The 25,727-nt window shown below is 48.7% G+C and overlaps 6 protein-coding genes across 6 annotated transcripts; 4 read left to right on the top strand and 2 right to left on the bottom strand.

Annotated features, from left to right (window-relative positions):
* Positions 1 to 5,304: 5,304 nt before the first annotated feature.
* Positions 5,305 to 5,517, top strand: HO173_008662 (uncharacterized protein; the record flags this gene model as incomplete). Its single annotated transcript, XM_037310558.1, has 1 exon — positions 5,305 to 5,517. The coding sequence occupies one exon, from the start codon at positions 5,305 to 5,307 to the stop codon at positions 5,515 to 5,517; it is 213 nt and encodes a 70-aa protein (XP_037162540.1).
* Positions 5,518 to 7,868: 2,351 nt separating this feature from the next.
* Positions 7,869 to 8,936, top strand: HO173_008661 (uncharacterized protein; the record flags this gene model as incomplete). Its single annotated transcript, XM_037310557.1, has 3 exons — positions 7,869 to 8,146; positions 8,205 to 8,300; positions 8,369 to 8,936. The coding sequence occupies 3 exons, from the start codon at positions 7,869 to 7,871 to the stop codon at positions 8,934 to 8,936; spliced, it is 942 nt and encodes a 313-aa protein (XP_037162539.1).
* Positions 8,937 to 9,354: 418 nt separating this feature from the next.
* Positions 9,355 to 11,129, bottom strand: HO173_008660 (uncharacterized protein; the record flags this gene model as incomplete). Its single annotated transcript, XM_037310556.1, has 4 exons — positions 9,355 to 10,125; positions 10,182 to 10,325; positions 10,378 to 10,968; positions 11,070 to 11,129. 4 exons carry the CDS (start codon positions 11,127 to 11,129, stop codon positions 9,355 to 9,357), a joined length of 1,566 nt encoding a protein of 521 aa, XP_037162538.1.
* Positions 11,130 to 12,558: 1,429 nt separating this feature from the next.
* Positions 12,559 to 14,909, bottom strand: HO173_008659 (uncharacterized protein; the record flags this gene model as incomplete). The annotated part of the gene is made up of 7 exons (XM_037310555.1): positions 12,559 to 12,975; positions 13,056 to 13,097; positions 13,153 to 13,206; positions 13,415 to 13,624; positions 14,075 to 14,202; positions 14,288 to 14,467; positions 14,531 to 14,909. The coding sequence occupies 7 exons, from the start codon at positions 14,907 to 14,909 to the stop codon at positions 12,559 to 12,561; spliced, it is 1,410 nt and encodes a 469-aa protein (XP_037162537.1).
* Positions 14,910 to 19,568: 4,659 nt separating this feature from the next.
* Positions 19,569 to 24,463, top strand: HO173_008658 (uncharacterized protein; the record flags this gene model as incomplete). The annotated part of the gene is made up of 2 exons (XM_037310554.1): positions 19,569 to 21,833; positions 24,152 to 24,463. The coding sequence occupies 2 exons, from the start codon at positions 19,569 to 19,571 to the stop codon at positions 24,461 to 24,463; spliced, it is 2,577 nt and encodes an 858-aa protein (XP_037162536.1).
* A 224-nt stretch (positions 24,464 to 24,687) lies between these two features.
* HO173_008657 (uncharacterized protein) lies at positions 24,688 to 25,260 on the top strand (the record flags this gene model as incomplete). The annotated part of the gene is made up of 1 exon (XM_037310553.1): positions 24,688 to 25,260. The coding sequence occupies one exon, from the start codon at positions 24,688 to 24,690 to the stop codon at positions 25,258 to 25,260; it is 573 nt and encodes a 190-aa protein (XP_037162535.1).
* Between the last annotated feature and the right edge of the window lie 467 nt (positions 25,261 to 25,727).

The raw sequence follows: 25,727 nt of genomic DNA, 5'->3' as shown, positions 1-25,727 counted from the left end.
CGTATATTATAAGTATAGCGTTCTCTATCTACTAAAGACCTCTACTAGCGATATTATAAGATATCAAATCATCTAAAAAGACATAAGGTTAAAATCCGCCTAACATTCTAGTCTCTTCTTCTTCGCAGGAGATACCAGAACAATAAGAAAAACACAGGCCCAAAACTCGCCTAACATCTCTGCTCCGCCTCCGCCTCTATCCCTACCACCACCCACTCCACGAGATTTTAAGGCACTTAGAGCAAATCGATAACCGCAAATCAGACAGCCACCAGCCAAGGCTATTAGATCCACCTATCTTCACAGATACTAATTCAATACCATTTAATAACTAGAAAATGAGAACCGAGACAAGCTTACCCACAATAATAATCATTTTCTTATCGATACTTTTAAAATTGCCTACGTTATAGCAAGACTTAAAGAGAAAGTTAATCAATACGTATCTATCAGACGACGATATCGCTTATACTCTATAGTCGATGATCTTTAGATCATTTAAGCAACGTATATAAAGTATCCTTATTTATTCTTAGAATAATCTATTAACATACTTACGATAAAACAAGTTAAGAAAGTTAATTATTTCTTAAATTCTACGATAATCTTATAAAGTATATTAAATATAATTTAGAAATAATAGTCTTAACGATTTTAGAAATAAGAGTCTAATAAACGATATACGGAAGAAATTAAAACTTCGTTTCTATAACTTAATTCGTCTAATAGTAAGAGATTAAACTACGTCTTAGTTAAAGAAATATATTATAAAAATATAGCTTAAATATTAATAATCTATTAAGAAATTTATCGAAAAGAAAGTTAAAAGATTCGCGAAGTAATACGTAAAAGTAAAGATCGAGACTAACGTAAAGAAGAATAAATACTCAATTATAACTCGCCCTACTTTTAATATAGAGAGTTTAAATCTTACTAAGATAGAGGATCTTACGAATAAGAATTAGGCTTATATATAAAAGTATAGTAAATACTTCGAACTCGATATAGATTTCGACGAAGTATACGAGCTTAGTTACTAGAGCTTTCTATAAATAACTCGATAATACTTTAGATATCGTATTTTTAAACGAATTAAAATCATTCGATATTAGAATAGCCTTCTTTTTTTACATTAAGAAATCGATTTCTTAGACTTATATTGCTTATTAATAGCCTTATATTAAGCTTATTAATTAAACTCCCTTATTATCATATATATAAAGATCTTTCAAAGCTATTATATATTATTTATAAATCTTACTATCGCCGTTAATAGCCTTAATCGATATCGACTATATAGATACCCTATAAAAAACTTACATCAGAATCATTTAATATTAATTTAGAGTTTTAGCGCCTACGGCTCGATTCGATTCGAGAGACATCGACGAATTAGATTATATCATTTTATCGATTTATTCTTTATTATATTAGATAATCATTATATAATAAATTCTTTTCAATTATTAATTTACTGGCCGGAAAGGATGATAGACAGAGATATTGACCTGCCATACCATACTCTCATGATATAGATTATTGAGATTTACATGATCCCATACCTAGTATAGTATAAGATCTTGCAGGATATCCCACGGTATAATATACTATGGATCATACCAAATAGGATATATATAATATCCCGGTTGGGATTTCTATATTCATCTGCAAATCTAAAAAGTTTCTACTAAATTTTAAATTACTAATCTTGCGAATAGGCTGAAATTAAAAATTCCGTCGATTCAGCAATTATCTTAAAAATCAACCAAAATTCCGCCGGTTTAGTAACTATCCTAATCTTTTCCGCCAGTTCTATTAGTTTAACAGCAATACGCACGAAAAAAGAAAAGTTCTAATAATCGACGTTACGACGATAAGGTTCTATAACGATAAGTATTAACGTCAACTTAAATTTAGCTATAGAATTAAACGATTTAATAAAATTAATCGCGTGGTATACTCGATATAGCGCACAATGATACGTATGTTGATAATGATATATATTAATATCATATGTAAAATAGTACTTAGAGTGTATTAGAGTCATTGCGTAAAATTTTTGAAGTTGCTGAAAATTTTTGAAGTTGCTAAACTGGAGAACTAGCGAAAAGGATTAGATATAGAAAGTCTCTTAATAGACTAAATCGTGCTAAATCGTGCTTATAATGCGACCCGGCGAAATCGTGCGGAAAGAAACTTTTAGATTTACAGATGTTTAGAAGTATAAATAGCTATTCTAGTCATCATTCGGCCAACCATGGCTACTACTACCATAGCTACTACTACCATGGCTACCACTACCATAGCTGCCACTACCATGGCTGCCTACCATAGCTGCCACTATCATGGCTACCTACCATGGCTGCCACTATCATGGCTGCCTACCATGGCTGCCACTATCATGGCTGCCTACCATGGCTGCCACTATCATAGCTGCTACTATTTATTATTGAAATAGCCTACTATTATATAGTAGCTATGGTAGTAGCAGCCACGGTAGTGGCAGCCATGGGAGTGGTAGCCATGGTAGTAGTAGCCATGGTTGGCAGAATGATGACTAGAATAGCTACTTATACTTCTAAATATAGAAATCCCAACCGATATCCCATACATATCCCATACCATGGTATGATCCCACAGATATACCATACCGTGGGATATCCCGCCAAGATCCCGAACCCATACCAGAAAAATGAATGGTATCCGACCCTACTCATACCATACCCGGGTACGGAGGTATCACTGATATGAATATCCCATGGATATACCATACCTTTCCGGCCAATAATTATTATCTATTTAATTCTTTATAAATTCTCGTTAAATTAAAAGTCTCTTAATACTACGATAAAGTACTATTAATAACGCGTTAGCGAAATCTTTAAGACGCGATATCGCTATCGTAGTCGTCGTCGAAGAAAAGTATTAATTTAACCTAATATAGTATATATTAAAAGTCTTTATTTTCTATGAATTTCAGCGAGCGATAATTCTTTCGAAAGACTATAATAAGAATATTAAAGAAGGGCTTAAAGAGTCTTATAGGCACATAGATAAGATATATTCTATATCTTCTAATTCTCTAAAGAATCCTAGATAAATCTTCTTTAATTAAGGCCTATAGAGACTATAGATATTTAGAGATATAAGATAAGTAATAGATCTATATCTTCGATCTATTAGCTATAGAGGCTATAGCTCTTTAAGAGAGAGGGATAATATTACGAGCGTACTCTTAACACATCACTCAGCCCTATGGCTAGCGGGCCTTGGCGGAGGCATCCCCTATCATATCATGCCTTCTTCCCACATACATAGTTCGATAGCCTTATTATCCTCGTTCTACCTCACTTATACTAGTATCGCATCTATACTAATTCTAACACTATTATCTCTAAATAATAGTTATAATATATATAATTTTTAATTATTTTTAAATTAGGGGGGGGGGGGGTTTAAAAAAAAAAAAAAATCAAATATTTTTTATTAATTAAAAAGATAATTAAATAAAATCCTTTTAATTGGTGGGTGATTAAAGGTGGCCGCACGGGTTATTTCCTCAATTTATCTTCTCGTGCTGTGGGGCGGCTGGAAAGTTCAAGTTAGGGTTAGGGCTATCTAAGGTTCGTTGAAAGGGCAGTTCCTTTCTTCACGCATCTTGTTCATCTCAAGCTTGAAGAGGAACCTTTAAGATACCTGGCAGCCCGTCAGCATCATCGATTCCAAGAATTTTACTCTACCCGACATCAAAATCCCACCGCCCTGTGCAACACAGACGCAAAGCAGCGTCAGGACGGAGGCCCAAGGGCAAACATCAGCAGGCCAGACGACTGTATTCCTGCCGCCATGCAAAGCAAGGCCAGATTCTGTATCTTTTTGCGAAGGTTGAATCGGGACTGGCAGTGTCAAGTGTTGTAGAAGCGGTACTGACAAGGATGAGACTGGCGTCAGTGAATTCTCCGTCAGTGTCACCACTTCTTCTTTTTCTACTCCTTTGGTGTCACTAGTCTTGGTCCTAAGATCTTACATTTCTCCTGTACTACCTGGTATGGTTCTTTCCACTCAGCAATGTAAGCTTTACCCAAGCTTACAATAGGCCGATATCTTTTCCATATCATGTTTTTTCAAATTTACGTAATTCTCTATGCAGGAATCGAGTACGATGCGCCGGCACCGTTGCGGAAGCATTGTCTGTTAGCATTGATTTTTTGGTGGTGGTCAGGCAACTTTGGCCAGGGTCGCCAGTCTTGACACCTCGGGGCTTCAGCTTGCTCGATTATGGAGTATGGAGTAAGCTTATGGAGAGCCCACCTCCAAGGAAGATGCCCGAGGATCTCCAAGCGTGCCCAAGCTCCCGCATACTCCGCTTACTGTTACCGAAAACATCCCGCTTTCCCTCCCAATCAGGAAATATTTTCTGCACTATTGCACATGTTTATGCAGCTGATCTCGTTTATATGCAGCTTACTCCTTCTAGTTCCTGACCGCTCACAACTCAAACCTCGAAGCCATGATCTTTCACGCCCCAAGCCCCACGCCCAATGGACCTCCCGCATAACAATCAACTATCGTTTCCCAAAATAGGGGCAGTCGCTTCTCGCTTCTGCTTCTCAGCTTGCTTCATGCAGCTTACACGAAATATTCCCCTCGTTGCCAAGCGTAATAGATGCAGGTATAAAACCATGGCCATGTCGCATTGGCTTCCCATATTTCTCCTGCAGGACCCGCATTGATCGAGACCTGCAAGCACACGCTACAACTACAACAGCCTGTGACAAGCCAAAATGCACGTCACCTTCATATTGACGGCAGTTGCCAGCCTCATAGTAGTCACACTGGCAGGTACATGCAACCAAGACAATTGTTATAGAGCCCTCGAGCACTATCAAGAATCCACCTCTTCCAGCTTCTGCAAGCAGTACCTGAAAACATCGTACGCTCATCTCTTCCTCCACCACCACCTCGAGACATCAACTAACCACCTTCTCAGCACCAAAACCGCACCAAGCGGCATCGCAACCTGCGGCCCTTCCGTACATACAACCCCCCCTCATACACTCTCTCCCACCTGACTAACCCGCCCCACCAGCGCATCTCCAGCGCCTGCAGCTGCCTAACAACCACCACCCCGCCCCCCATCACCACAACCACCAGCAGCAGCAGCACCTTCGACACCTCAACCTGCACCCCGCAATCCATCTCCGCGTGCCCCACCGCCCCCGACCCCTGCTGCGCCTTCATCTGCGCCGAAGCCCAAGTCCCCTTCGACGTCTGCTCGCCCAACAACCGCACCGTCCTGGCCCAATGCTCGCAGTGCTCCTACCCGACCACGACCGCCACCCCTTCCAAGAAGACGACGACGGCAACCTCGGCCCCCAAGACGACGACGACGACCGCGCCGCCCAAGACGACGCTGAGCAGCAGCGCGGCCACGACGGCGCCGGCGAGCTTCCCCTTCCCGACGTCGACGTGCACGGGCAGGCTGCTGAGCATTGCGGGGTGTCCGACGCCGTATGATCACTGCTGCCAGTATGTGTGCGAGGAGGCGCAGGTGCCGTATGATGTGTGCTCGTTGACGAACGGGAGTGGGGAGTATGCTGTGTGTTCGAGCTGTCCTTCGCCGACGCCGACTTGATTTTCTGTTTTCTGTCTTCGATTTCCAAGCTTTCTTGGGACGTGTACGCGAAGGCTTGGATTTGTGCCGGGTGGTCGTCGTCTGAGATTGTAAAAGAAATGATGATAGGGTTGGGTATGAAATCGGATGACGCTCGTATCTGAAGGTCTCGACGAATTCGTGCACATGAGCGAAGAATCCACACACAGGCTCCCTCTCGCAGAACCTTCCATTTACGTGCCAACTACTTTCGCACCCCCTCCCCCTTCTCTAATCAGCTCAGTCCCGTCTTCAAAGCACACTCAGGACCCAGAACAGCCTCACTCCGCTCTGCTCTCCTCGGCAAATAGAATGCATTCCCCAGTACAGGGAAAGATATTTCTATGATATGCGACGGTGATCAAGCAGGCAGCATCTCATCATCTACCCATCCATCCACAAAACGCAACACTCACGTCGTGCGAATTCAGCATCCCAAAATGGCAGACTTCAAACAACGATCTCTGATGGAACAGGGTCTTCTTGAAGCTGTTCCTCCCTCCTACCCACCGTTTTCTCATTTCCATCTCCCGTATCTTCTTCCCTTCCCGCTTTATCCCAGGTGCCGCTTTTCTTAAATCCACTTCCCACACATTCCTAATCCTATCCATTCATCCATCTATCCATCACCCTTTCCCCCTTCCCTCTTCCCTCCCCACACCACACCACGCACGATCGTCTCCATCCGCCTACCGCATTATCCCCCGGAAGAAAGATGCGTAGCCAGAATGGCTCATAAGTACACCCTAGAAAAGCGATTTGATTATCCGATTGTTCCACTTTTTTTATCCGTGTTTGTTGAGGCTCGAACGATCCAAGTCCGGAAAGGTGGGCGAGTATAGATTGTGAGAAAGAAGAAGAAGAAGAAGAAGAAGAAGAAGAAGAGAAAAAAAACCCCCCACGGAGCGTAGCCGTGCCGTGGTGACCCAGAAAACCGAAAAGGGAAGATGTAAAGCTGGAGCTCGAGCTCGAGCCAGAGCGGCTGCTACTGGTAGGTAGGGGAATATGGTGCTATAAGATAGCAAGCACATACACATGAACAAATAAAGAAATAAAAAAGAAAGAAGAGTATGAAAGTCGTAAACGTCCACGCCTCCATTCCCAGCATCTCCTGCCCCCAAACCAGATCCGCCGCCAACGTTTTCGGGAAAAAAAAGTCCCAATAGCCTCATTGGTGTTCAACCCAGAACACCTCTCTCATCTAAGGCCATCCTGCGAAGCTGTTTCCTATCCAGAAATACAAACGCAAATGCCTGACGCACAGCCTCGCTATCGAATGGCCGAGCCTTTCTTTGCTTTTGCTCAATCTATTGAAAAAGGACGATAGATGCACAGAGGTCTCAAACTACCAGCGTGAAGCACCTGATACTATTTAGATATGATTTGAAGATGAGCGAGTAGAATGGTAAGGTTTTATTAAAGAATCCTTGAAATAGTAAGAATATATAAAATAAAGAAGTAGAATAACTTCATAGCGTCTTGAAACCGCGCTCGTACTCGCTCACGTATAGTAAGCGTTTTGAGTCTTCAGACCCAATGGAAGGGGAGGTGTCAGGCAGCTATAACAATTCATCATTCTCGAGAGATGTCAGTCTCGCAGTGCCCCGGATGCTGCATGCCTGCATCTACAAAACAGCCCAGATGGCAGCCGCCACAGTCCCTCCACCCTCCCCCCAGCCACGGGGCTATCAGAAAGGGCAAGTCCATCACATCAGATTTTGTTTCCTTCTCACTTTTCCATGCATCATCTTTCGGCACCGCCGCAACGTTTCGACGCAACGCGCTGCTAACCCGATTCATCCTCGGCGCACCGCCAAGCCTTTCTGCGCGACACAGCCCTACGCTAAGCTGTTTCGGGGCTGCACCTCGCGAAGCTGACGGAGATGAGATAAATACCAGTCTCTCTCGCTGTAGCTACATGCTTCCAAAGCTTGTGGCAGACGCTCCAGACGTAATGGCTACGAGGTGTGATACTTATGGGGGCAAGGTTGCGCCGGGGGAAAATGGCAGTGCAGATGGAAATCTGCTTTCTGCTTCCCTTCCTGATATATATATTCGACATCCCTCGCGCAAAACGGAGGAGTTTCACAGAATCAGATTTCCTCGCATTCGTTCGACCTTCTCACAAGAACAGCTCACATCACCGAAACCGAAACCAAAACAAACAGCCACCAATAACGCCCACGTACCTTGACAGCGCCCAACATCTTCCACAATGCCCTCCCCTTCCGAATCCCTCGACATCGCCGAATTGGCCATTTACCTGCCCCTTCTATCCCTTACGCTTTTCGTCGTCTTCCGCCATGGTATACATCGCCAATCAGGCTGGATCTACCTCGCCATATTCTGCCTCATTCGGATCATTGGCGCTGCTCTAGGCATCGCAGCAGAGAAGAAGCCGAGCAAAGTCAGTGATCTGGAGTGGAGCGCGATATTGGGCAGCGTTGGGATAAGTCCGCTGCTATTGGCAAGTTTGGGGTTGTTGAAGAGGATGTGAGTGTCATGCCTGGGAGCAGAGATTGTCTAGCAGAGGCTCACAGGATGGCAACAGAACCGATGAGACCACAAAAAGGGTTCCAACGGAAGGTGCGATCCAGGAACGGAGCCGATTCGAGACTGTGGTATCTTATACCATTCTAGGCAGGATGTAAGTCGATCCTTCGAGATGTCAACGTAGCCGTCTAGAGGAAAGCAAGACTGAATTTTCTCCTCCAGATTCGGCAGACTCGGTGTCCATCAGTTTGCGACATCCTACCGCAGCCGCTTCCTCCAGCTTCTACAGATCCCTGCCGCAATCGCGCTCATTATCTGCATTGTTGGTGGCTCCGACTTGACCGACAGCTCAATTTCCGAACAGAGCACAGGAAAGAAACTGATCAAAGCCGGCCTCATCATCTTCCTGATCATCTATATCTGCCTCTTCCTCCTCATTGCCAAGAGCGCAAGCCAAATCAACGGCCTTCCCTCTGGGGAGAAGCGAGTTCTATCAGCATTGATAGTAGCGCTGCCACTCCTCGGTGTTCGCATCCTCTTCAGTCTCCTCGCATACTTCTCGACAATTTCGACATTCTCTCCAATCAACGGAAATGTTCTTGTACGAGCATTCATGGCAATCTTCGAGGAGATCCTGATAGTCATCGTGTATACCTTGGCTGGCATTTTGGTGCCTAAGTTTGGCAACGCGAAAATGGACGACACCAATTTCGAGATTCAGCATCTGGAAACGAGAGCGAGCACGCCAGCTCGGCACGCTCCACAGCAGGGTTCTCGGGTCGTGGTCTGAGGCAGACTTTGAGCTGCACTCCCAGTAGTGATCATCGGAAGAATCGACAGCCTCCCAGCCGTCCGTTTCCTCGCATGCCATTGCTGTCCATGGCTTTGGTCGAACTGGAATGGGCCCGAACTCAGGCTCTAGAAAGCATTGCAATCCATGTTGAAGATAGTGCTTGTGGATAGCACGTTGGCGGAAATTTTATGGTCTTAGTTGCTTCTGGTTTGAAATCATAGAGTCGAGGCTCAGATTGCTTGTCCTGACCGGTGTTCCCGCATCGGATGACTCGATGCCTCGTTTGTCTGTACCATAGAATGCATAGAAATCCCGAGACATCTCTAGATCCGAATCGCATTAGTCTGGGCGTGGGTTCTCATACCCAGACGTACCGGATGAATATAGCACGCGCTTAGTTGCCTTTTTGCGGAATTCACCATTCATCAAGCACCTCGTCTGCGCGCGCTGTCTCGAATTTATCCCACGCCGTGATCTCTCGTTTGGTTCTTAAAACATTAGCCAAAGACTCGGCTTGTTTGATGCCCATGAGCCGTCCAATCAGTGCAAGCCGGGTAATGATCCAAGCACGTATTCCGGTAAGACATTGATCCATCGTTGCAACAAGGTAGAAAGGCCATAGCAGAGATGCCCCTGCCGCAGCTCTTGGGAGCCGGGACGAGTACACGGACGAGTTTGAGGCTCCCAAGATGAAGGGAGCACTTGCACAAATGTCGTGAGCAAGATTTGCAAGCAGAACCTTGGATTGGCGTCGTTGTGATTGGTCAAGTGCTGGATTCGGCATGGAGTTGCGACTAAGCCAAGCCGTGATCACTTGCTGGGTGAGGATGCGAGCGCAACGGTATACATTCCAGACTGAAAGGGCCCACGTGCCTTTGTAGACGTGATACGTGTGGGAGAAGACATCTTCGGTGTTGGGGCTCTGTTTAATTGAGTAAGAGAAGGCTGGTGGAAGGCTGTTCTTCCAATCTTCCAGATCAGAGTCAATAAAATTCGCCAGTGTGGCGACTCCAATGTCGTTGGTTTCTGGTCTATCTACAGCAGCTCGCAGAGCGCAAAGGCGCCCAATTATTTGGATTAGCTGCCTCTCGGGTACCGCCTTCTTGGTTTCACCTTCAGCAGCAATCTCAGCCCATTCGATGACATCCGGAGGGATCATTTGACGCCTTTGGAGGCAGTCGATGAGCTAGATCATAACAGTCAGGTCAAAGCGTTTCGTTCATCCCGAAATCAATGGCTTACAATCTGAACAACTAGATTGTCAAAAAGTTTGCGCCCAACCTTTGTTCGCAATTGATCCGTTCCACGTAGGCGCACTAGCGCAGTAGCTCCATTGACGTGGTTGGTCCAAGACCTCATAGACTCAGGATTTGAACATGTGACAGTCTGCGCAATGGTCAGAACAGGAAACGGATAAATCCTTGAGCTAGGACATTACTTCAAACAAACCGAGCAGCATAACAGCCATCAACGTCTGGTCTGTGCTTACTTCTTTCGAATTTTGAATGGAAGCAGTGATGGCACGCAATACCCTCGCATACTTTTGACCCGCCGCGACCATAAGTTCCGGCGCCTGCTTCACGTTCGAGATGCCCGCCAAGCCTATGGCTTCGATGATCTTGGGCAGAGCATTGAAGGAGGAGTCTTGCCGATAGACCGTAGGCAGCACGTCAGAATACGTTGTCAGAGAGGCAGGGTCCGCAGGGACGAAGTTGTGGAAGAAATAGTAGGTAGCCTCGTCTTCTAGTGGAACGGAGAGGGTTCGGATAGTGACCTTTGTGCGTTCTACCATTTGGACAGTTGCAGCGGAGAAATCGATGGCAAGATTCCTGACATCGCCATCTCCCGTGAGTTCTATAGGGCGTATTGGAGATACAGGCATGCTAATCTCCCATTTCGTCCCCGTTTGAGCCTTGGCCACGACTTTGCTGGTCTCATTGCGAAAAACCGCATCCTGCTCGGCCCGGTATCCTGGGCATTCTCTGTGAGCCCTTCGACATTGGCCACAATGCGGTCGAGTTTGGTCACACTGAAATCGTTAGGTTTGCGGGTTTTCTACGGTAAGAAACATGGAGTTGGACTAGAGTTTCTTTTTTTTCGGAAATCGTATATTCTCGCTTATGCACGCACCTTTGTTCTCTTGGCCCGGCACGGAGCACAGCCCTTGCTAGGTCTGCCGCAGTACACCATTCTGGTGAGGCAAGCGTGACGTTCCTGAGGACAAAGGCCAAAGTGAAAGGCCGTTAGAGCAGATCAAAGAGACGTTTGAAGAAACAGTACTCTCGTTGAAGACAAGGAAGCGAGCTTTAGCGATGAAGATAGAATTCGACGGGCAGCAGCAGCAATCGTCATGGTGTTTTTCCCTGCGTCCTCCTCAGCATCATCATTCGCTTACAGAGGTGATATATAGAAGCAGGACGAGTTATGATGAGAAAAGATATTGCTTTGAGTCATCATGGCTCAGCTCACGATGGTGAGCGGTGGAGATGGATTTCTCAGCTTTGTGCAGACGCCGTTGAGGCTAGCCTGTTTGAGGGTAACACAATGTAGGAATACCAGAGCGCAGTGCTGTCCGCCGCCTCGAAACCACTCCATTGAAACCTGTGTGCCACCAGAGATAGTAGAAGTCACAGCACTCGCAGTGGGTAGAAGATATTAATCCTCCATGGAGGCCGGCTCCTCAAGGATCATGTTACTCCCATATAGCTTTCACCAGCCAACGTCTTCGAGCCACCATGCTCGTTACGCACTGATAGAGTCCCCATGTTTTGTGCTATACTTGTTGCCTTACGCACTTGCCAAGGCACCAATCTGTTACTGGCCCGATGGAAGCATCGCCTCGACAGTCTATCAAACTTGCTATTCAAATAGAGGCGGCGAAGGCAGCGCCTACTAGACAGCGCATAATTTTCATTGAGACCTCTAGCACAATCGTAACCTGCGGAGAGCCGGGGTTGCTGAACGACGCATTCTGCTGTGCATCTCAGAATCTGTATTATCCGCAGAAGAGCTGCTGCGCCGATAACTTCTCAAATGTCTTTGGGGTGACCGGCTGTGGCAGCACCGACTTCGCTGAACGTTTCAACGACTACAAAAGAGCCCCCAGCCAGTGCGGCTTGTCCAAGTACACATCCTATAAGCTCTTTGCATGTTTCTCGTTCGACCATAGTGACTGGTGTTAAGGTAGGCACGCCTCTTAGCGTGATACTTCTCTCGACTCTTTGCGTACTTCTATATCGAGAACCCAAGCACAGGTCAGAGCTTCAGAGATTCTCGAGCGAAGCACCTTGGGGAAGACGTCAAGCTGGCGAGGAGGGAGAACGCATAATGCGGCTAGGCTTCGTGAACAGCGTACCCTAAGAGCTAGAGCCAACCCACAGGTCGCCGAGAGGGTTGCAATCCAAGGAGATATACGAGGTCAACGGGAGGTTTTGATCCACGTCTCCGAAACCATGGATTTGTACTTGATGGGCGTCAGGAGTTCAAGGTGTAGGATTGCGCCGTGTAGCTCCGTAGGCTTTTGAAGTTTTGACGCGTATGTCTTCTTCGTGTCCTTCACAACGGGATTGATAGCTCTTTGTCTGCATATGATCCTCTTTTTCGTTGGCCCCACGGATCACTAGATACCCTCTTCGCCCTCTTCAACAACCTTAGCTCTTATAATTTTGACCTGATCCACCGGCCTATCCTCCGGCCCCGTCTTCACAAGCCCCATCCTCTGCACAACCCTCAACCCACTCTTTACCCTCCCAAAAATCGTATGCTTCCCATCCAGCCACGGTGTCGGCGCCAAAGTAATGAAGAATTGACTCCCGTTCGTATTCTTCCCACTGTTCGCCATGCTCAAAATCCCGGCCCCTGTATGCTTCAATCCCGGATCTATCTCATCTTCGAACTTGTCGCCATATATTGACGTCCCACCACGCCCGGTACCGGTGGGATCGCCGGTCTGCAGCATGAAATTTGGGATTACGCGGTGGAAGATGACATTGTTGTAGTAGCCGCGTTGGGCGAGGGTGGAGAAGTTGTTGCAGGTCTGAAGGACAATCTGTCAGTGTGGCGTATCAGGAGGGAAAGAGACGGGGACTTCGAGTCAGCCACAAGGAGTTTGCGTACCTTGGGGGCATGGTTGTTGTAGAGTTCGAGGGTTATGGAGCCCTTAGGGAAGTGAGCGAGGTCTGTATTGCAATAGTAGATAGAGGGATTGGCGCACCATGGTGGTGTCTAAGACGACGTTCGTAGCCATTACGGCGCGGATGGCTCCCTCCTAGATTCGATTGCTTTCTCTGTTCGTCTACTGACTTGTAGGGAGGTCAACTGGAAGACTTGTCCTCCGCACTCTAGATATTGGTTGTGAATTCGGAAAAATACTTCAGCCCTATCAGCGCGCTTATACTTGCCACGCCAAGATAACAGAAATTTAGACCAGGTTTGAATTTAAGCTGGAGTGAGATAGGTACAGGAAATTGAGGTACTGGAGCTACATGCCTCCTGAAGTCTCGTGCGCCTGCGATCCATCTAGTCATGTAGGTCACTCCATAACCTGTCGCCTTAGAAATCGGAGGCCCCAGAACATCCTGATCTTTGAGTGTTGCCTCGCTCAAGTGATCGTTTCCCAAGAGGACGTTGATGTCTTCGTCTGGCAATGAATAGATGACAAGAAATCTCATATCCTCATACGCGGGCTTCAAATGTTCCGATTGGCTTCCTTCCTAGCAGAAGCGCATATACTCACACACTTCGATGATATTAGCAGTTGGATAAATGGAATACTGGGTCTTCAGCCCATGCTCGCGCAAAGAGTCTGTTTCCCGATTATAAGGTATGACAAAATCCCGGATTACAGAAAGACTTGGGTTTTTGGAGACTAGACGCGCCTTCATCTGAAGCTATCGAGGTGGTTCAGGGCTACCAGGCGAGGACCCTGATAGATCACGATGGTGAACGGGTTGGCAGCATCGCGGTACCGTGGCCAACGGTCTTCGCCATTGCGTTTTCGAAAGATCCGTCGGATCAGATATCTCATGTGATGGCGGTAGGCTTTCGACTCTTTGATCTCTCCATCAAAGTTGAAAAAACTATTCAGGGCACAAGAGCGTTCGGTCGCTTTCTTCTTGCCCTCCTCATCAAACAACAACATCGATCGCCCCAACACTCTCCGCAGCCGAGCCCAGATATCCTACCGGGGGGAAACCCTTCTCAATCTTCTGATCGACTAAAGACCCCGTTGCGAAGATAAACACACCTAGCGAACTAGCCTCACCTATGCCCCTCGTTAGACTCCCGATCTGCCTACCAAGCATAGCTTCCCAGCACGCAGCGAAAGAGGATCACCTGGCTCTACTCACCTACAGCCGCCCACCCGAGGCTATGCGGCAGGCAGGACGTGTACATCTCCGTCACGGCCATAGCAAGGCCTTCATACGAGTCCACGTCCGTCTTGCGGAAAGGCCCCGATCTCTGCGTCGGCAAGTACTCGGCGGGGAAATCAACGAGGTTCACAATCGCTACGGTGCAGCGACCGATTCCTACCCTCTTTCAGTCAGATGAGAAACGCAAGGACGTGAGATGGCGAGGCTGTCATAACCCACGAGTAACATATCTCCGCGGCGTCTCCATCTTTGGCAAGCGTTGCATCGGCTGCGTGCGAGGATCTAGAAATTCATATCGAGTGTTCGGGTTCGGGCAAGAAGCGACGAAGTCTTCGAACTTGTCCGTTGCGGCGCGACAGTCTCGCTGGAAGTGGGAGTCGAGGGTGTTGAGGCCGGTCCAGATTATTGAGGCGCTGCAGTAGGGGTTGGTGCCGGTGTAGGGTAATTGATTAGGAATTTTTGAAGTCTCGTTGCTTGATTCTGGTGATGAAAGGGCGGAGACGCCGGGTTGGGAGGGGAAGCTGATAGCTGCGGCTTTGAGGAGGGAATAGCTGCTATGGATTAGGAGAGCCGGGAAGAGAAACGGTTTCGGTAGCATGATGAAAGATATAAGAAGAGTCTAGCTTGGAAGCATTGAGAGAAGAAAGATTGTGCAATTTGAGCATGGGGAATAAAGAGTTTATGGACATTGGATATCCAATGGGCGGGAAAAGAGCCGGGAGCGGTGCTTGCGCCTTCTAGCCGACAGAGGCCCAAGCCAACTATATTCGATTTGTTGATGCCTCAGGAAACAACGTCAGTTTGCGGCCTCCAACGTCAAACTCAGGATTCTGTCATGACTTCTGTTCTGAATTTTCGTCGAACGTGAATGTCTACTATCGGAAATGCAAAGTTGTAAAGGTCTCATCTGTATATTGACCTTGACTTTGACGACCGATCTAAGAAACCGCTCATCATAAAAAAAAGAATTGCGGGCCTAGTTTTCAACTTTACACCAGTATGGAGATTCAAGGGTGTCGGAGCTGCGGTTCATGAGGTACTTGAGACGGTAGCCGATGCCCACGTTGGATGATAGCGCCTTCATTTGCTTTTCCCCTTGGTGCCATCATCAACAAAGGGACACAATCTCACCCAGGAATCCTCCATCTGGGATAGCATTGACGGTCAAATATGACTCATGGCAGTGTTCTCCGTGAGAATAAACGAGTAGGCAACAGCGATTGATTTTGTTCGCATTGCAGTATTGAGGGTGCTTGCCTGTTTCCCCAACTGATCCAAAAAGTCCCCGCGGTCTTCTACCGAACATGCAGCCACAGTCGTAAACGTTCGTAGCATGTGCAGAAGGGTCAAGGGCAACAAGACGACGCGAGCCTTGGCCGCAATAGAAGACAGCCCAGGTCAGTTGGGTGCTCACTCGAGGCTGCCACTTTTGTGAACAAAAATAGAATACTCGTTCTAATCCAGACTAAAAAACCAGAGGAAGGTATTCCCACTGTTGATTCCCGTTATATTCTCAATCCAATGGCTTGTAGACCTTTGATAAAGCCAGGAGATAGAGGCTGGTAACAATTGCTGTACGAGACATGAGAGGGTCACCCGATGGGCTGAATGCGGAGGGATCGTAATCAACATCAGCGCCTGGGCCAAGCGGTTCGTGTTCGGTGGTGTGAAGTTGACACTCTGCTGGAAGTAAGCGATCGAGCCTTTAGACAAGATCAAGGCGATAAGAACCAATTCAAATCAGCTCATATGCTGTGCTCCTGCGCTAGTCTCACCACACCTCTTGCTAATGCGCTCACCCATTATCATCTTCTAATCCAATTGACTTCTGATAGACGTGTGGCACTCTTAGCACATCTCATCTCGTACACGTGTTGCACGATGATCCTTCACTTCAACAACTTCGAAAACACCGGCGCACGGTTCCCACCCCCGAAGCCGCTACCTCAACCGTCAAAGGCACCCGAGCTGTTGCGGCCTTGCTTCGGCAGAAGACCCCGTACAACTTCTAAGCTCGGTCGGTACTGGAGATGCTTCAGCCGGCAGAGATGTCTCTTCAAAGATCTAGTCTTTGCTGAATTGAGGATGCAAGAGCATGTTGGGATGCTTGCCAGCGCTGGGGGCAGCAAGCCTTGGTTCCTCCAGGCTCAAAGGCTAGATGCTGAACGGCAGACTCAAATCGGCAAAGGCAACTTCCTTCTACCGGAAGTACGAATCCAGAACTGGAGATATGTAACCAATGCCAACCGCGACTGTTGCTTCTGGAACCCAGCATCACCTAGTACAATCATGGACTTCCATGATCAAGGCTCCTACCTATATTGTAGTATCATACACAGTATCCTACCGGATACCCATGGCAACGATATCCGTCACCGTCAGAGCTTTGGGCCGCCATGCTCGCGGAATTGACCATGTTTGCATGCCCTTGGTGACTCTTGCTTTCGAGGCGCTGGGTATTTCCTTTTTTTGTTTTTGGAATGTGGTCTCAAGCGATTCAACCACGCGCTTTCGCTCCAACATCTACCTGCTAGCTTTGAATGGGTACCGCAGATGGCCAAGCTTCGGAGACATCGTCATATCGGATAGATTTTGGGGCAGAGGCCTTTAATAGACTACCCAAACATACAAAGTCGGTCATTTTGAACCTAGGTGACTGCATCAGGAAATCCAAAACACAATTGGAGTTCATGCATATCTCGTACGACGAGGTCGCAAAGAGAGCGCCTGGGGCCGTCGGAGGTATTATCGATCTCTTGTTGTCAGTGGTTGGTGGACATGGAGTAGAATGTAGTCGAAGGAGTTACGAACAGGAATTGAAAGAGATAGATAGAGCGTGGTCTGATACGCAAAGACTGGAGTGGCATGGGGCGCGGCTTCAAGATTATATCCTCAATGGACAGCGGCATCGTCCGTCAAGGACATGAGAATTGTCTTATGCCAGTAATCGCAGATGCTGGATCTCCCAAGGGATGTAGACTTACCTAGATAACTGCCAACGCATTGGATGCCACTGCTTATTGGCGACGCCTATGTGACCTCCACATTTCGAACTCGGCTGTAAGCTACACGTGAACCCCACCCACTAACAAAACGAAGAAATATACTTCCGCCCAGATCCGCTCAGCCTTGTGCGACTTTCGGGTACCCTGGTGTCACTTTGAACAACTTTTTTTCCGGAGCATCTCCCGGACCAATGTAGTAGTCCCACTTTGGTTTCGAAGAACGACCCACGGAGTTGAGAACACCGTCGACTTTCGGGGAGCAATTCTAATGAAAAGAAAACGCACCGGAAGAATGTGGGAGCGAATATTTACAGGAACACCTTCCCGGAGAAAGAAATGCATGCAGCAAAAGAAAATACAAGATGTGGTTGTACTTCCTGAGGATATATTATTGATCTTCAGACAATCGAAAAGGGTGAGAGATCTGCACGCAAATGATTGCGAAACATCAAGTCTGACATGCATAAAATACCACCCACACTTCTAATTATTCCAGCAGTCGGATCCGATCTCTGCATGAATCCTTCGCCTTCTGCCGAATTGCCTCCACTCATGGAGAATTTTCACATGCATCGAAGATACTACGTTGCGTCTTCAATTTGATTTCAGGAAAAAAACAGTACCTATCTGTATAGTTGTCTCCGAGGAGGGCAAATTTGAGGCAAATTCGATATGCATTGAAACAATTGCCTCACGCCTTGATTTTTGTACACAAATGTCTCCGTCCTGCAAAGAACCGCAATGCGTCTTTACCCTTTCCAGATTTGGATAAAGAAGCCCAAGTCCAGAAAAGAATCGTCCGATATCTCCATAAGGCGCTAAAGGCTGCTTCCTTAGACGCCGGGGCCAAGGGGCAAGCTTCATGAGTCGCAGTGGTGTTACCTTATCCGAGTTCCGGAATCGAAATCCAGCGATGAACCATGAGCGACTTCCACCTAGGAGGCAGGCATCATGTCCCAACTCCCAGCTATTCGCATGCTAGTACTCGTTCCCACTCACGGAACCCTAGGAGCTGTGAGCTGTGAGCTGCGAGCTGCCGCCGGCCATCCAGTGCGCTGCAGCTTTCCGGGTTCGAACAGCATGGTTGCTGTGGCGGATGGCGACAGGACGACTCATAGACTCATGGTCATCGCATCCCTTTTTTGTCGCTTTCGCTGCTTTGTGCTTGCCAGCGATGAAGATTGAAATTGTTTGGAGGGTGGATGATGACCTTCCTGATTGATGCTAGCTCAGCTCTAACCGCCGGAGCTAAATGAAGCCAGCGCATAGAAGTACATCTCTCAACTGTGATTCGTCCTGGAACCACTTTCCAATTCGCTCGCTTTTCCCCGCCATCATGCAAGCTTCATCACCGTTGATAGAGACAGCGAATCAGCCATCGCTTGCTGCAAAGCTATCGAAGAGAGCCACGGAAAATACCGGTTCCGCCCTGCTGTCCGCTTCCCTGATTCGACATCACCGTCCGCCTCCAATCGAGTATCGAGCATTCACAACCGAGGTCGCCCAATGCTACCCTTGCAAGTGTCCCTTCAGCTGCACCCCCAATCCCGGTGGTCAAAGGAAACGTGTTGGCGTTAGGACCGTTGAACGTGCGCTGGTTGCGTGTGGCAAAAAAGGCTTCTACCTAAAGTGGCATGGAGTAGCGCATTTTCCCATCCCACCGCTAAAATGCACATCACATCTTTTCCAAGCGCCAATCGAAATCAATGGGCTACCTATGCACAGAGGCACATCCGGCGCTTGCTCTCTGCGATCCCTCTTGGACTCGGACCCCTCTCCATCTTTTTCACCCACCATGCAAGGCACATATACCCACGTCTATCCCAAAGATAGATTCCTCATTCCTGCCCTGAAGGTCCGATAATCTACAGCCTTCTTTCGCATCACTATCGTTATAACAACAATTGCGTCGAGGAGCTGGTATCCTTCCCCGCTTAGATCTCGTTGACTTTCTTTGGCCAATCAGCATAGCGTGGTGTTACACAGCGGTTCAGCACTTTGATCAAGAAGATACCCCATCATAGAAGGACATTGAGCCAGGAGGCAAGCGACGCAGAGATATATACCCCGACACAGACCAAACGAGCATTCTCCCACCCGTGAAACACCCATCTATCCACCAGTACCACTTGCGCATCCAGCCTTCCTCGAAACCCCCGGTACACACTCGAATGATAGCACTCCCAAGACTGCGGACAGACCGCTCAAGTCTCATCCTTCTCTGAAGCCGGAACACCTTGACAACAGCTACCATGCCTTCCCTGCGAACCTTCATCCCGCAGGGCACACCCACAATGCCTCTCCAAGACTTGGCGAAACGAATCAATATCAAGATAACGAGCAGCAGCCCACCAGGGTTGGTCGCAGCGAGTACAGAAGATCCATGGTCGAAGTCGGGGAAGTATGCACTCGGCTGGGTATACTTCTCGATCATACTCCTCGTCCTCACATGTGCGATACACTGGTACCATTACTGGACGGACAAGATCAGAAGGGCAACACATAAAGAGGAGGTCATGACAAAGTCGTCGAAAACATCGTCGCCGGATACAGACTACGAGATGGCCAATTTGCCAACCAATTGCTCGTCACGGAAATTCTTTCCCAGGGACGGTGAGCTGCCGCAGCAGGAACCCGAAGAAGAGCTGCCGGACTACTCGTTTGGACCCTTCAACAACGCGCTTGCGCTTGTTCGATTCGTTTTCTACCGACCCATCCCAGTCCTACGGTACAGGAAACGGGAGTTCCAGTTCCCTGGTCCTGGCGCAGCGTTCATCGTACTCGCAGCTTTGGTCTTCGTGACACTCTACTGCTTTGTACCGCAACCGCTGTACTACACCAGTATTGGCTTTGGATCTCCACCGTTGGCTATCCGTGCTGGAATGCTCGCAGTCGCGATGATGCCATGGATAATTGCGCTTAGTACGAAAGCTAACTTCATAACTTTGATCACCGGAATTGGTCATGAGCGGCTCAATGTCCTGCACAGATGGGCAGCATATATCTGCCTTTTCTTGAGCTTGATACACACCATCCCTTTCTACGTAACACCAATTTGGGACGAGGGAGGCTTGAACACGTTCAAAAGCTATTTCAGCGGAACTCTCTATCCATATAGCACCGGAATTGCGGCTCTAGTTCCTTTGATCGTGCTTTGCCTACATTCGCTACCGATACTGCGGCACAAGATGTACGAGCTCTTTGTGGCTCTGCATGTTCCGATCTCCATTGTCTACCTTGGAATGCTCTTCTGGCATTGCCACAACTACCTAACGTCGTGGAACTACCTATGGGCAACTACCGCTATCTGGCTTGCATCATACTGTGTTCGGCTTTTCTACCTCAACTGGACGAAACCTTGGCGACAGTCATCATTGTTCATTGGCGATTCTGCGGCAGTGACAATACTTCCGGAAAATGCTGTCAAAGTGACGATCCCGACACAGGTCAAGTGGACTCCCGGCCAGTACGTCTATCTGAGGATGCCTGGCATCTCGATCTTCGAGAATCACCCTTTCACCATTGCCTCGCTGTGTAGCAACGACTTCAGGTCAGATTTCGGCGAGGGGCAATACCGAGACATGACCCTAGTATTCCGTCCCTTCGGTGGCTTCACCCGGAAGGTGCTTCAGTCAGCTGTCGACAAAGGGCCTGAACATGTCTATCAAGCTTTTATCGACGGACCTTACGGTGGCATGCGGAGAGACTTGGCGTCCTTCGACACTGTGATCCTGTTCGCAGGTGGCAGTGGCATTACAGCAATCGTCTCCCAACTTCTCGACCTCATCAAGAAGATGCGCGACGGCAAAGCCGTGACCAAACGAATCCATCTGGTCTGGGCACTCAAGCGTCCCGAAACAATGGAATGGTTCAAAGAGGAAATCCGCATCTGCCGGGAGTTTGCCCCACCAGAGACTGTCCACTGCCAGTTCTTCATCACAGCCGCCAAGCGTATGCTGCCCGGCCAGCAGCAGATACCACCTTCGCCCTCACGACCCTTGCATGACCTTCTCCACAAACAAATCGACAGCACCTTTCAAGGCATCGCCTCGAAACGCAACAGTGCGCTAATTCAAGATGCCGCAGCGGGCGATCCTGAGAAGATGAGGGAACTCCGGGATGAGAATGAAGATGCCATCTCCGCCCTCCCGCACCCAACTTTCCTCCCTCCACCCAAAAAGGCGTACACTCGCAACAAGCCCTCCCTCACTATACCGACTCAAAACCTGGCACCCGCGCAAGACAAGAAAACATTCGACTTCGGCTTCCCATCCACACCTACCATGCTGCAAAAGAACCTCATGCGCTTCGCCTTCATGCCGGCTTTCAACCCCAAGAAGTCATCTTGGAGCACCGAATACGGACGTCCGGATATTCCTTATATGCTCAAAGGATTCGAGAGGGGATTCGGTAAGAGGACATGTGTGTTTGTATGTGGGCCACCGAGCATGAGAGTGGATGTACAGAGGATAGTGGCTGGTATGCAGAGGGGTGTCTGGAGTAGTGATAGGGAAGAGGTATTCTTGCATACGGAGAATTATGCTATCTAATGCGAGGCTTAATTGAACCTAACGCTTTGGCTTATGAGTTTAGCGTGGAGTGCTTGGTTGGGGCATATATCGGAGGTGTTCTGAAACCTGACGGCTCATACCCCAGGTTGGTTCATAGACCACCTGCTTGCTGTGTCGAGCTGCATTCTTTCCCCCTCATCTACTTCTGAGCATGATCATTTCGGCATATAGCTCCATTAATCACTACTCTCGTTGATACCTCAAGGCTCCTTACCACCTTGCCGTGCTAACATGCTCCTTTGAAAATCATTCCGCTCTATTGAGCACGTGGTAGCTTGAGCAGGTGGAAGTTGGACTGGAGTGCTTCGTGGCAATATACCTCCAAACGACCATTCATTCCTTCCTCCCAATTCCATCTAGCTCAGCGCAAGAATTCTATCGGGAGGCTATCGTACTCTCTTCCACCTAGGCTTTCGCAAACATTGTCCATCGTCGATCAGGATTTGCACATTCTCTTTCCGCTCGCTCATGGTCTCATCCCCACGTCTACTCACTCACTGACTGAACCCTTCCCGGCTTTCCCAAATCAACCCCGTCAGCGCGACTCCCTTGCTGAGGGTTCAGTCTCGGAAACATGGACAATGTTGTAGGTATAGTCTTTTTCCGTCCTCTGTTCTTGACAGATAGATTGAATTCTTCTTCAAAATCGCCATTTCGATTGCATAGAGGGTAGCAGGAAGAGTCTCGTCGGCGAGCTAGCTGGGAGGTGAAGTGAAGTGAATAGATGCTTTATTCATAAATCGATCTCGGACACCAAAATGCCAACGTGCGAATCCTCCACGATCTAAGCTCAGAAGGAAAAAGTCGCCAAAATAGTCATCTCACTCACTCACTCGCTAACGCCGCCCTCGCCTGAGCCCCAGTATACACCACACCACCAACGCAATTTGAACCAAACCAACTTACCTGCTATCTCCTTCCCCGTCGCAGCATTTCCGAATCTCGAGGCGGGCCTTTGCTTTGGCCGCGATCATCCTTCCTTCCTTACTTACAGTGAGTGAGTCCGTCTTTTGCTCGGATGCTCACACGCGGGAAAAAAAAGGAGAGAGAGAGAGAGAGAGGGCGCCTCGTGGCGAATCTATAGCTAGGATCCGAAGGACCGAGCGGAGTTGCGGAGTGCTTCACTCAATGACAGACCACCTCACCTAAAAGTGCTCAAACGTCCCGACCGACATCCTCCCGTCCTATCCCATCAATCTTCTCCAACCCTACCTTCTCAAGTACCTACACAGAGAAGGACCGAGATGCAAAGCACCGCACCGCGACGATCTCAACAACCAGCACCAGAGTATGCGACGTTACCGCCCGGGCGCATGATGAATGGCCGGCTGGCAAGGGTATCGAGAGCGCTGGTCCTGCCTGCCGTTGTTGGTCACCCGTTCTTGCATAGGTCCCTAGGAGTGCGTGTCCAGTCCTCCGCGTGGTTGTGAGTGTGGAAGCGGCACTTGCGGGTTGGAAGGAAGGACGTGGTGGTATTGAATATGTCGTGGGTGGGATCTTGCTTGGATGCGAGCTGGACGTGGCGGGGAGATGGGGGGTGGGGGGGTTGGAGTGTGGGTGGAAGGGAGGGCTGGGGTTGTGATTTCCTGTTTTTTTTTTTGTGAGGGGAGAGAGCGGGAGTGGGAGGTTTGGAAGATCGGGTGGTGTAGGTAGGGATGGAGCGTGGGGGGTGAGCACGGAGGGCGTAGACGCGAAAACTGCTCAAATACGAGCCACGAGAGTGAGTGTCACGCATTCACCTTTCGGGGTTGATATCAAATAGGTAGGAATTAGCATATCAACGAACCGACTTGGCTCTGGATTCCCATCGCAAGAAAGGAGGTCTTATCAAGCGGTGCTCCTTCATTCACATATCACCAAAAAGACAACCTGGGGTTGACGACGTTCTTCCGAACGTTGTCTCTAAAATCCTCAGACACAGCCGCAGAATACTCGGTCGGGGAAAAAAAAACCTTCGTCACAGCATTGAGACATCATCATGTCTGGTCGACTCATCAAGAAAAACCCCCAAAAAAAACCCCCTCCGCTCCGCCCATCATGGCGACGCACAAATTAATGGACCCATGCCTTGACTTCGCCCTCCTCCATCTTCTCTCCTCACCCAACGGCACTCGACAACAACGGCTTCGGCCAAAACAATCATCCATAAGTCCCTCCCCTCCCTCCCTCCCTCCCTACACAAAAGCACCGCTTGACAGATTTCCTGCTTTCCTTTTTGCCCGCCTGGTCCTGGCTGATGTGGTGAAAAATGCCTCCCGTCGTAGTTGGAGCCATCAAACAGTCAGGATGACGCTTCGCACACTGTCTGCTCTCTCCCGACTGCAATGCGCCAGGAGCACATCACGTGCAGGAACAAAGGGTCTCGCCTGATTTTCGTTCATGTTCGGGCGTTGAAGTCTACATGCCGCGCAGCACGCAGGGAGAGAGAAAAGGGGGAAATGGTTTCGAACAGTGCAGACGTAGTTGATACAAGCGCGCCAAAGGCTACCAATGGGTTATGGCTTTGCCGGACCAAAGGATGGCGTGGCGGGAACTTTCGAGTGCGGGATTTCATCGCTTGGGTACCGATAGCGTAAGGGGATTATCGTGGGAGACGATACGTCCGATCGAGAGATCTAAAACACCGAAAGCACGCAGATCATCAAGTGGCCATGACTGCTTTTGCAAGTCTTAAGCATTCGCACTGCTAGATTTGAGAATGGAACACGCGTCAGCTGTGATTCTTCGAACTCGGCTTGGCCTCCAAATGCTGGTGCAGGAACCCCCCCCACCGTTTTTTTAATCCCTCAGCTCGCCAGCAATGCGTCCACACGCTCTCCACATCCTGCTTCTCGCCCCCTTCGCCTCGACCATCCGCACTCCAGACTGCGTCCGCCCTTCACCGCCTCCCACTTCCCTTCCTACCATCGCCGACTGCGACAAACTCCTCCAATTCATCGAGGCCGTCGCCCGCTTGCAACGCAACATGCCTCTGACCTGGAGCCGGCACCCGCCTCGAACCGCAGGCCAGCAGTTGCCCGCATATTTCTCCCACGGCGCTGGGAATGAGTGCGAGTTCGTTGTTGACGTGGAGGGGGGGAGCGAAGTAGAGTACGTGGAGGATGTTTTTCCGACGGGGGATGTGGTGTTCATAGGGAGGGATATTGTGCAGACTTGCTTGGTTGGGGAGGCAGGAGCGGAGGAGACAATTGGGTCGGACGTTGTGGGACCGAGGGAAGTCGTGCGGCTTTGGCTGAGGAAGAAGGGGGTGGAGGGGAAGGCAGGCAGGGCTTTGGACCTGCTGAATGGGACGTTGCGTAGTTTGAATGGGACCGATGGAGCGATGTTGATGAGGACATTGGAAGAAGCGGAGAATGTGAGCGGCATAGCTTGAATTCTGTGTGATTTTCGTTGATTAAATACTTAGATAGAAGTCGCTCAGACGTCAGAGCGCAGCTTTGCCCCATAGCTCGAAAAGTATCGAAAAAAAACTGCAACATCAGCGAGAGAGTGTGTGTGACGAAGCAGTGTACTCAATGCTGCTTGAAATCTTCAAGAATCGGAGACCGCAGGGTGATTAGCGGCATGGCGTCCCAATAGATGTACCGTCACAAAACGAACCGCTTCTTTCATGTAGGATCCAGAGCAGCAGATACAGGAAGGCTTTTGGTCTTCCACAGCCATATGCTGGAGATCAACGAAGACCCAGAGCGGCTTCAGTGTCGCTATAAGACGCGCGACCTGCTTGTGGCTGTGGTGTAAAGGTTTCGAGAAGTCGATGTTCAGAAATCTGGTGTGGCTGGCGATTAGCGTCTTGGCATCTTGGCAAGGCCGCTTTAGCGAGCGAGCTAGCTAAGCAGC

The sequence above is a fragment of the Letharia columbiana genome (genome assembly GCF_014066305.1).
Source record: "Letharia columbiana isolate WasteWater2 chromosome Unknown Sc0000033_s0, whole genome shotgun sequence".
In the NCBI taxonomy this organism is placed as follows: Eukaryota; Fungi; Ascomycota; class Lecanoromycetes; order Lecanorales; family Parmeliaceae; genus Letharia; species Letharia columbiana.
The sequence above is the reverse complement of the archived record's forward strand: the minus strand, read 5'-3'. Positions and strand labels throughout refer to the sequence as shown.